At 34.7% G+C, this 11,413-nt stretch overlaps 1 protein-coding gene and 1 non-coding gene across 2 annotated transcripts; both read left to right on the top strand.

Annotated features, from left to right (window-relative positions):
• The first annotated feature begins 1,823 nt into the window (after positions 1-1,823).
• LOC144709619 (Acyl-CoA N-acyltransferases (NAT) superfamily protein) lies at positions 1,824-6,565 on the top strand. The gene is made up of 2 exons (XM_078583201.1): positions 1,824-2,501; positions 6,122-6,565. Exons 1-2 carry the CDS (start codon positions 1,882-1,884, stop codon positions 6,447-6,449), a joined length of 948 nt encoding a protein of 315 aa, XP_078439327.1. The 5' UTR covers positions 1,824-1,881; the 3' UTR covers positions 6,450-6,565.
• A 220-nt stretch (positions 6,566-6,785) lies between these two features.
• TRNAE-CUC (transfer RNA glutamic acid (anticodon CUC)) lies at positions 6,786-6,858 on the top strand. Its single transcript has one exon. It is a non-coding gene; the product is annotated as a tRNA-Glu (tRNA).
• Positions 6,859-11,413: the final 4,555 nt, after the last annotated feature.

An 11,413-nucleotide genomic window follows, 5' to 3' on the forward strand; every position in this document is an offset into this window, starting at 1 on the left:
TTAAAAAATAAAACAAATAATAAACGTATAAATATAACTTAAAAAACGAAACGATGTAATAAACGTACTAACAATTTATAACCGAAAGAAAGTAGTAAACATACAAATATAACTTAAAGACCGAAACAAAGTAATAAACATACAAATATAACTGAAAGATCGAAACAAAGTAGTAAACGTACAAAATAACTTAAAGAAGGAAACAAAGTACTCAGCGTACAAATATAACTTAAAGAAGGAAACAAAGTAATCAGCGTACAAATATAACTTTTAACCGAAACAAAGAAACAAAATTATATAAATATAACTTAAAAACGAAACTAATTAATAAAACATACAAATATAACTTAGTTGACGAAACAAAGTAATAAAACATTCAAATATATCTTAAAACCCGAAACGAAGTAATAAAACATACAAATAAAACTTAAAAAGCGAAACAAAGCGATGAACATACAAAATAACACATAAAAAACGAAATAAAGCGATAAAACATAAATAAAACTTAAAAAACGAAACAAAACGATGAACATACAAAAGAAAACTTAAATAACGAAATTAAGCGATAGAACATATAAATAAAACTGCAGAAACGAAACAAAGCGATGAGCATACGGAATAAAACTTAAATAACGAAATATAGCGATAGAACATATAAATAAAACTGCAAAAACGAAACAAAGCGATGAGCATACGAAATAAAACTTAAATAACGAAATAAAGCGATAGAACATATAAATAAATCTGCAAAAACGAAACAAAGCGATGAGCATACGAAATAAAATTTAAATGACGAAATAAAGCGATAGAACATATAAATAAAACTGCAAAAACGAAACAAAGCGATGAACATACGAAATAAAACTTAAAAAACCAAATAAAGCGATAAAACAAACAAATATAACTTAAGAAACGAAACAAAGCGATGAACATACGAAATAAAACTTAAAAAACCAAATAAAGCGATAAAACAAACAAATACAACTTAAGAAACGAAACAAAGCGATGAACATACGAAATAAAACTTAAAAAACCAAATGAAGCGATAAAACAAACAAATACAACTTAAGAAACGAAACAAAGCGATCAACGTACATAATAAAACTTAAAAAACGAAATGAAGCTATAGAACATACAAAATAAAATTTTATACGAAACAAAAGCGATAGAGCATACAAATAAAACTCAAAAACCAATTAAGCGACCAAACATACAAATAAAACTTAAAAAAACGGAAAAAACAAATTAAGCGATAAAACAAACAAAGAAAACCGAAAAAATGAGACAAAGCAATACCTATACAAAATAAAATTTATAAACAAAATAAAGCGATATAACATATAAATAAAACTTAAAAACCAATAAATCGACAAAACATACAAATAAAACTTAAAAAAACGAAATGAAGCGATAAAACAAACGAATAAAACTGAAAAAAACGAAACAAAGCAATGAACATACAAAATACAATTTATTTACGAAATAAAGCGATAGAACATACATAAAAAAACTTACAAAACCAATTAAGCGACAAAACATACAAATAAAACATAAAAAAACAAAAAAACAAATAAAGGGATAAAACAAAGAAATAAAACTGAAAAAAACGAAACAAAGCGATGAACATACAAAATACAATTTATTTACGAAATAAAGCGATAGAACATACAGTAAAAACTTACAAAACCAATTAAGCGACAGAACATACAAATAAAACATGAAAAACTTAAAAAATGAAATAAAGCGATAGAACATACAAATAAAACTGAAAAAAAAACTAAACAAAGCGATGAACATACAAGATAAAACTTTATACGAAATAAAGCGATAAACACACAAATATACCAATTTCTTGCGGCCGAAGCCTCTCTCCGCCGCGCGATGGCCTCTCCGGCGGCGGCGCCGCCGCGCTCTCTCCGCCATGGCCGGAGCTCCGCCCTCTCCTTCCCCTCTCCCAAACCTCCCCCTTCCTTCCTCCCTCTTCCTCGCTCCTCCCTCCCATTCCCTTCTCTCATCCGATCATCATCATCACAATCATCATCATCATCATCATCATCATCATCATCGACCAAGTACAGATCGGGGCTGAGATTTCTCGGAGCGGAAGATTACGCCAGGCTGCAGATTCTGGAAGAATTTCGGATTTGCGGCGAAATTGGGGGCGGCGGAGAGGTGGAGATCAGGCTAATGGCGGACGAGGAGATGGGTGCCACGGCCAGGCTGCTGGCCGAGTCGTTCGTCGACAGCGTGTTGATTCCTGGCAAGTATACTCGATTTCTGGAGTTGTTGATCGGGCAGTATTTGGAGCAGAAGAGGGCGCAGCTGCCCTTCGCCGCTACGCTTGTTGGGTTTTACTCTGAGGGCGGTGACGAGAAGCGACTGGCCGCCACGGCGGAGATCTCCTTCGATTCCCGCGGATCGAACGTCTCTTCGCCGTCTCCGCCGCCCCCCAGAGATGCCCCCTACATCTGCAATATGACTGTTGATCAGTCTCTGAGAAGGTAATTTGCCTTGAATTTTGTTGAATTCTTCGTCGTTGGTCGTTTAATTTGGGATGATGGTTGATTTTTTCGTCGTTGTCTTCGTTGTGATCATCATCATCTGGTCGTAATGTCAATCATCATCAGCTTTGTGATCATTTTGAAATCAGCATTCTTGGTTATAATGTCAATCATCATCGTTATCAGTGCCCGGGGAGGTTATTCGCATTGACTTTTGCTGAATTATTCGGCGTTGGTCGTTTAATTTGGGTTGATGGTTGATTTCTTCCTCGTTGTTTTCGTTGTTATCATCTTGAAATCATCATTCTTGGTTATAATGTCAATCATCGTCGTTATCTGCATGAAATCGGATAGTTCAAAAAAAATCTACATGAAATCATTATCATTGCTTATAATGTCCGTCAATCATCATGAAATCATCATTCTTGGTTGTAATGTCAATCATCATCGTTATCAGTCCCCGAGGAGGTAATTCACCTTGAATTTGTTGAATTATTCGTCGGTGGTCGTTTAATTTGGGATGATGGTTGATTTCTTCATCGTTGTTTTCGTTGTTATCATCTTGAAATCATCATTCCTGGTTATAATGTCAATCATCGTCTTTATCTACATGAAATCATATAGTTCAAAAAAAACATCTACATGAAATCATTATCATTGGTTATAATGTCCGTCAATCATCATGGAATCATCATTCTTGGTTGTAATGTCAATCATCATCGTTATCAGTCCATGAGGAGGTAATTCGCCTTGAATTTGTTGAATTATTCGTCGGTGGTCGTTTAATTTGGGATGATGGTTGATTTCTTCGTCGTTGTCTTCGTTATCATCATTTTGGTCGTAATGTCAATCATCATTATCATCTTTATCATTATGAAATCAGCATTCTTGGTTATAATGATCATCACCATCGTCATGGTTATCATCTGGAAATCATCTTTCTTGGTTATACTATCAATCATCGTCGTCAGCTTTGTGATCAATGTGAAATCATCATTCTTGGTCATAATGTTGATGATGATCGTCATCATCATTCTTGGTTGGAATGATCCTCATCATCATCATCTTTTTCATTATGAAATTATCATTCTTGGTTATAATGTCAATCATCATCGTTATCAGTCACTGAGGAGGTAATTTGCCTTGAATTCGTCGTCCTTGGTCGTTGAATTTTGGATGATAGTTGATTTCTTCATCAGTGTTTTCGTTGTTATCATCTTGAAATCACCATTCTTGGTTATAATGTCAATCATCGTCTTTATCTACATGAAATCATCATCATTGGTTATAATCTCCGTCAATCATCATCATCATCATTGTTATGATTATACCTTTAAAAAATCATCGTTATCTTTATCATCACCATTGGTTATAATGTCAATTGCCATCGACATCGTTATCATTACGAAATCATAATTCTTGGTTATAATGCCAACCATCATCTTCATTATCATAATCTTCATCGTTTTCATCATGAAATCATTATTCTTGGTTATAATGTCAACCATCATCATCATTATTATCATCTTCATATTTGGTTTTCTCCATGGCCCGTTTGCCACCTTTATCATCTTAGAATGCTCCATCTTTTCATTTGGGTGATGATGGCCCTTTCTCTTCATCTTTGGTCGTTTAGTCTGAGATGATGATTCATGTCTTTATCATCATCATCATCATCATCATGATATTATCATTCTTGGTTATAATGCCAATCATCATCGTCATCATCATTGTTATCGTTATTAAATCATTCTTCTTGGTTATAATGTCAATCATCATCATCATTGTTATCATGATGAAATCATCATTCTTGGTTATAATGTCCATCATCATCTTTATCATCATGATTCTTCATCATTGGTTATAATGTCAATCGTCATCATCATCGTTATCATCAGGAAATCGTCATTCTTGGTTATAATGTCAACCATCATCATCATTATCATCATCTTCATACATGGTTTTCTTCATGGCCTGTTTGCGGCCTTTATAATCTTAGAATGCTCCATCTTTTCATTTGGGATGATGATGGCCCTTTCTCCTCATCTTTTTACTTTCAATTTGAGATGATGATTCCTGTCTGCATCATCATCATCATCTTCATGTCTTGTTTTCTTCAGGTCTTGTTTGCCGTAGTTATCATCTTAGAACTGCAGATATTTACATTATCTTACTGGCCTTTAGGGAATGGTATTGACCATGACCACGATGAAAAGTAGATAATGATGATGGTAGATCGTCATCATCATAGTCATCCATCGGTTGATCATGAATTGACATCATCATTCGTCCAAGCCGAAACATGGATGACGATAATGATGATGAATTTGTCATCGTTGGCTAAATCTAGTTCAGAGCCAACAATAGTAATGGTAATTGGACAATGATGATTGCTAGTTGTCATCATCATCATTGTCATCTGGTTTCCTATAGCCATCACCATCATCATCCTTCATGGTCTGCCCTATTTTCTTCAAAAAAAAAATCGTCATCATCCTTCATTTAGCCTAGACATAGATGAGGACGCTGATGACTTTAAAATTTTCTGAAACCCTACTTCCGGTGACATTCAACTCATCTTCAACTCACATGATCATTCATTATCTTTCTTGATCATCAGCATCATAATTATTTTTCGTCCTTGTCATTATAATTTTTAATCTTATCCTCACCATTGTCGTCATCATAGTCATCGTCATCGTCATCAGTTTGTCTGTTCTTCTGCGTTTCTGCCTATTCATTGGACGGTTTCCAGCCGGTGACGTTCAACATGGTTAGAATCATCATAGTCCATCATCATCATCATCATCATTAACGGCACAATCTTCGCCCATCAGTGTAATAAGCATCATCATTCTTAATCATATCCATTTTGATTGTTGTTGATGTCATCATCATCAATCATCGTTTCCTCATCACCTTGCAATATCATAAGCATCATCTTTCTTCATTGGCCGGAATATTAATTTCATTTAAATGCTAATAAGCATCAAGATTTACTTTCCTTTTAATTAATCATCATGCATCGTCATTTTTCATGATTATCATCACGATAATAATGTTAGTATTGATCGTAATCATCATCACCACCTTGATAAGAAATGAAAGAGCGCAGGGTGTTGATCAGAGGGTAGTTTATGAGGACGGTGGATGTCAGGATCATAATGGCAGTAGTCTTTCATGAGCATCGAGATCCTATAATTAAATATTTATCATTATGATGATAATCATTGTGTGATCCGAAGCATAATCATAACAACTATAATCATCATGATCATAGTTTTTGTGATAATCAATGGGGGGATCAGGTGGCAAACGCTGAGACCCAGCGAGGAGCTGATATCATCAACGGCAGATTCAGCACTATGATGATACTAACCATCAAGATTATCATCATTATGATAACAATAATAATGATGGGGATATGACATGGGGATGATCAGGTGGTTAATTCTGAGTTGTTGCGAGCATCAGTACCAGCCTTATTATAATAACAATCTTTCATGATCATCGCCATCATCATTAAAATTCTAACCATCATGATCATCATCACACATGGTAATAGCTTTAATTCAAATCATCATGATATTCATCTGGCATGTCGGCATGATGGTGATCAGGAGGGGGATCGGGTGGCTGATGCTGGGGGCTTGTGAGGAGCTGATATCGAAGATGCGGATGACGTCATCATCATCATCATCGTCGTCGTCGTCATCATCATCATCATCATTGTTACCATCATCATCATGGGCATATGATGATGTCTATCTCCACTGCCGGGTGATCGATCTAGTCCCGCTTGGCATGTACCAAAAGGCGGGCTATTCCATCCTCGCCACCGACAACTTTCTCGTCTGGTTAAAACTCCAACAACGTAAGCATCTCATGAGCAAGCGGCTGCCTCGTCCCACGACCACCATTTCGGAGATTTCCGAGGGTGTTTCCTAAAATTTTCATGTTTTTTATTAATATTTAAGCTTATGGAAAGGAAGGATGGGGTTTAAATTGAGAAAATGAACTGGCCCATGACCGTCATTTCTGAGATTAGGAGGGGTTTTCATAAATTTTCCTTTTTTACAGATTAAATTTTTCTAGATTGAAAGAAAATGGAATTCGACTCAGAGAGGGAGTATCCTTGTAATTTTTATGAACTTATTAATATTTGTTTTGATTAATAAATTTAAGTTATATTTTAATACCTAGAGAACTGTCTTAAGACATTTTAGGTGAAAGAAATGATGATGAATTATTTTTGTAATGATGAAAAGTAAGTAACATCACAGATCCGTTGTAGTCTAGTTGGTCAGGATACTCGGCTCTCACCCGAGAGACCCGGGTTCAAGTCCCGGCAACGGAATTTTTTTGCGTTTCATATTGTTTTTTTTATATTCGTAATTTAAAATCATAAACTGTAGTCGATGAGTACAATAATAGTTTATGGAATTTTCAGTTTATACTTGTCGCGATTATAATCAATTGATACCTCCCAACTCATCTTTTATTTTTTATGCTGTTTGTTATTTTTGCTTTCTATGTTCACCTTTTATTTTTTAAAAAACTCAACATAAAGTCGATAAATATAATAAGAATTTATGGGATTTTCGAGTCCCGGCAACGGAAATTTTAAGCTTCATTTTTATTTCTTATGCCCTTTCTATGTGTACATTTTATTTCAAAAAAAACGTCTCAAAATATAGTCGATGGAGCCTCCGGTAAATAATAATATACTGAATTTTCGATTAATATTCCTGAGGATTCCAATCAGTTGTTCGCTCTCATTTCATTTTTTTTAATGAAACAAAGGGCTGAATTTTGTTTCCAATTAAGTTTTCACTTAAATATCCTCTAATGCTGGATTGTTTAACTGAAAATAGAGACAAAGATTGTATCCGGTGGATCATGTTCCTTTCTGGAATTGTATTTTCATTTTTATTCATCACTATTTCAATGCATTTTTTATTTGCAATAGAGTGAAGAACAATCATCCACTAAATGATGATAATTTCTCTGTATTATCTTTTGACTTAATTTCAACTTAAGGAATATGAATGGGTGTCCCCGAACTCATGGAATAAAAGACTCAAAAGAACAAAAGAAATGTTGGAATTTCTGCAAAAAACAATTTGTTTGTGACATCAGAACCTAACGACTTATCAGACAAAATAATATAGAAGACCTATTATTTTGATAAATCCTAACTTCGTTTAGTTTTATGTTCATGCACAAATTAACATATTTTAAATAAAGGAGTACATTATAAATAACAGTGAACTTTACTTCTATGAAATATCATGCCCTGGAAATATCTGTTTACTTATAATTATTTCCAAAATAGTACATATTTTCTGAACCCACATGATACATAATATTTAGAGAATTTAATTCAGTTACAGACACATAAAATTAGCTTTCTAAACTGAATTCTAAATGATTCTTTGTTGGTTTAAGCTTTTGGTATATGGTCTCCCAATTTCAATCTTTAAAACATGAAAATTTATGCTAATCTAGCTTAAGTTTCTTAAATTCTACCTCTGATTGGCTCTGATTTATTTCAGAAGCTCTATTTTAGGATATATATATATGTATATATATCACTTCATGATTTAGGAATAAATGGTTTTTTATTCACCAATTTGCTTTCACATTGTGGCACATAAACATTTATACCAAATCCCACTGTCAGATTTTCTCAGAACCAAATTACTGTCATTTTCTTCCTTATAGCTTTGTTACATGAATTTATAGATTGAGATTTATATGATTTAAAACTGTGGGATGCGCTCTTCAGGTCAACCAAGTAAATAAAACCATTCTAGTTTATCTTCTACCCCAAGCAAAAGGATACAGATACATATTTCCATGTCTTAGTCAATCTACTGATTCATAAATGTATGAATTCACTTTAACCACTAAATTACTGACATTAGTCATTGAGAGAATTATGAAAGCCAAACCAAACTCATATTCTTCTGACTTAAAACAAAATAAAATCAGATGTAGTATGTCATTCTTAATACAGAACTCTAATTATGTAAATATAGATTGAACTTAACATCGATAAAATCATACACCAATATTTTTATGATGTAGAAATAACTTTGAAGGAAAGTAATGATGTTTCATCAAGAGGTTACTGATACTAGCTTTGGAAGATTCAAGCGTTTGTAATACCTTTCCCTATTCAAGCTTTTGTGCCATCTCCTGTCAATGATATGACTAAATTCTATCCTTAACAGTTGAAGGGAATTATTGATAACGTTATTATATAGAATTTGTGTGTATTATCAAACAATTGTGCCTAGATCATTAATATTATCCTAAAAAAATTTTACGTTCATGAAACTGCCCAACTAGGGTTATGGCCTGCTTCATGACATCACATTTTGTTATTTTATATATTGTTTCTAGAAGCATCAATGGATTAATATTTGTTGAAATAATTTCTTTGCCAAAATTTATAACCAGCATAAAATTAAAACGTATTTCATCTCTTTTCAACTCCTCTAATAAATTTAAGAGTTGACAAGAACTATATGTTAGGGTAGGTAGACAATCACTATTTTAGTTGCCTCTATGTCACATAAGAACATGTCTCAAAAAAATTAAAAGTATATCTCCTGTTAAGTAAATTGACAAACCCATGAACATGAAAATGAGACTTATTAGAAGCACAAAAATATAATTATTTATTTAATTTCTCATTGTGATATTTATGTGCGTGCTCCAACGTCTCATAGTTATTTTAAATTATTTTAAACACTATTTATTCTCTCTTAGAATATTCCTCATATAAATCCGATTTATAAATATAATTCTTTCCAGATTCTTACATGGATGAAGGTATATACATATACGATAACTGATGATGGTAAATGTTCCATGAGAGAGGGTTCATTTAAAACTGTACATCTTTTAGAGCATGAGGTGTATCTTGGCACCTTACATGTTGGAACTAAACCTATCGATTGGGTTAAATTTATATTTAGTTAATTAATCAAGATGTTAATATATTTAATTAATAAGGTTGGCTAACAAGAGTTATTGGGCTATTAAATTTATTAATACAATGATACATGGGCCTAGAGGGTCACACACATATTATTCAAAGGGCATTGGTGGATAATATTTATTTAAGGGACTTTTAAGAAAAATTTTAAGTAAATTTGATGTGGGATTCCCATTTTAGGCACCCAGGCCAACCATAGATGGGCGTCCCCCTTTTGGTGTAACACGACAACAGACCCGGAGCGGTTCGTGGTTCGTGTTCTACTAAAGATGATAAACACAAAATGCAAAGTTAATGACGTGGAATATTAAGATGATTCGAGAAAATAGTAACGAGAAGTACGTTGGTCGTTGACTGTCTAGAGACGTAGTTCAATTGGATTACACGTGACGGGTTATGCCACGAGCAGGCTCCCAATAAGCGGGGTGGATAGATTGAAAGTCGACGTGGGGAGACGATCTCGTCCAAGAGCGTTCCCACTGTCGACGTAGATGATCAATAAAAGCTCTACACAGATGAGGATGGCTATTCCTAAATTTTCTTGTTCAAGATCACTCGAGGCGTTGAGCAGCTTGGAGATCAGCACTGAAAAAAGTAAATAACACCATATTGTAAGGGAAGAAGAGTGATATCGTAACACCTGAGGAATATGTTCAGGATGTCACGACCAAGGGATATCGTAGCAATTGAACTATGGTTTATTCAATTGAACACCTGAGGGAGAACGATGGGAATTTGTTTATTCAAGAACACAACGTTGAGAAAACCATCCTCCGATGAAGGTTCGACAACGGAATAAGTGACGATGTTTTTCATCTATTTTGGAAGCTCCAGTAGCATATCCATCGAGGTATAGTCAGAAGCATTCAATCCTTCCCAGGAGGAAGAAAATGTTGAAGGATCGTCAGTGATCAGGCTAGCATCGAGATCCATAGACTACCACTGATTGTGCAAATTTAGAATAAATAAACTCTTCGCACAAATCAGGTGACGAAGAAAACTCTTCCTTCTTCGACGATGTAATCTCGTCGTCGTCTCTGATATGTTTTCTTCTTCTTCTACAGTGTATACTCTTCTTCTACGATGTGCCATCTTCTTCTTTGAGAAAGGAGGGAAACCAAACACGATAGAAAAAAAGTAACTGCTGCTGAAAAAACGAGATCTGGAATTGTTCACAATGACACACCACTTTAACTTCCACTTCCCCCTCTTCTTAAAAGTTGAGGAAGCGGCAGTTATGGAAGCCCAAATTGGGCCCCCTTTAAGGGATTCTTTAGGGGAAGAAGAGACCCATTATGGAATTTCTTCCCCTAAAAATGACAATTAAACACAACTAAAATAAACACGAACGATGGGGGAGGCCGGTACTCATGCAGGAGGGGCCTCCGACAATCCAAAATGATGAAAAGGAAAAAAATACACGAAAACATCTCGGCACTCTCCAAGACGACGCGACTGATCCTTCAAACTTGATAGTGGAACTGTGGATTCTTCACGTCGGCTCAGGTTTCACAGCTGGCTGGTGACGGGTCGGGGCGTAGTCGGTGGGATGGGCCTCCATCACCTTTCTTCCTCCTCCTTTTCTCCCTCCACCAAAAAGAAAGTCTTGATGGTGAGAAAATCAAACAAGGCTTCCATGAGAGTTGGAGAAGAAGATGTGGAAATCCAAGAGCCCTTAATCATGAGGATACTTTTAGAAGCCAGATACATGAACAGCTTTTGAACACTCTCCCAAGGGCCAAGTGAAGGGTCAAACAAGTTCCCCACAATGCACCCAAAAGTTGATAAGTTTAGAGATCAATTGTGATTGATTTCAGTTTCTGCATCTTGGAAAATGGTTTTCCAAGCCTGATTTCATGGCCCACAACCCACAATATATATTCTATATTGGAAACCTTTTCCTTAT

The sequence above is a fragment of the Wolffia australiana genome, chromosome 11 (genome assembly GCF_029677425.1).
Source record: "Wolffia australiana isolate 7733 chromosome 11, ASM2967742v1".
Taxonomy (NCBI): domain Eukaryota; kingdom Viridiplantae; phylum Streptophyta; class Magnoliopsida; order Alismatales; family Araceae; genus Wolffia; species Wolffia australiana.

Coding starts and splice junctions, on each gene's coding strand:
- LOC144709619 (XM_078583201.1), top strand. CDS start 1,882: ATGGCCTCTCCGGCGGCGGCGCCGCCGCGCTCTCTCCGCCATGGCCGG. Junction 2,502..6,121: donor GTTGATCAGTCTCTGAGAAG/GTAATTTGCCTT, acceptor GATGGTGATCAG/GAGGGGGATCGGGTGGCTGA.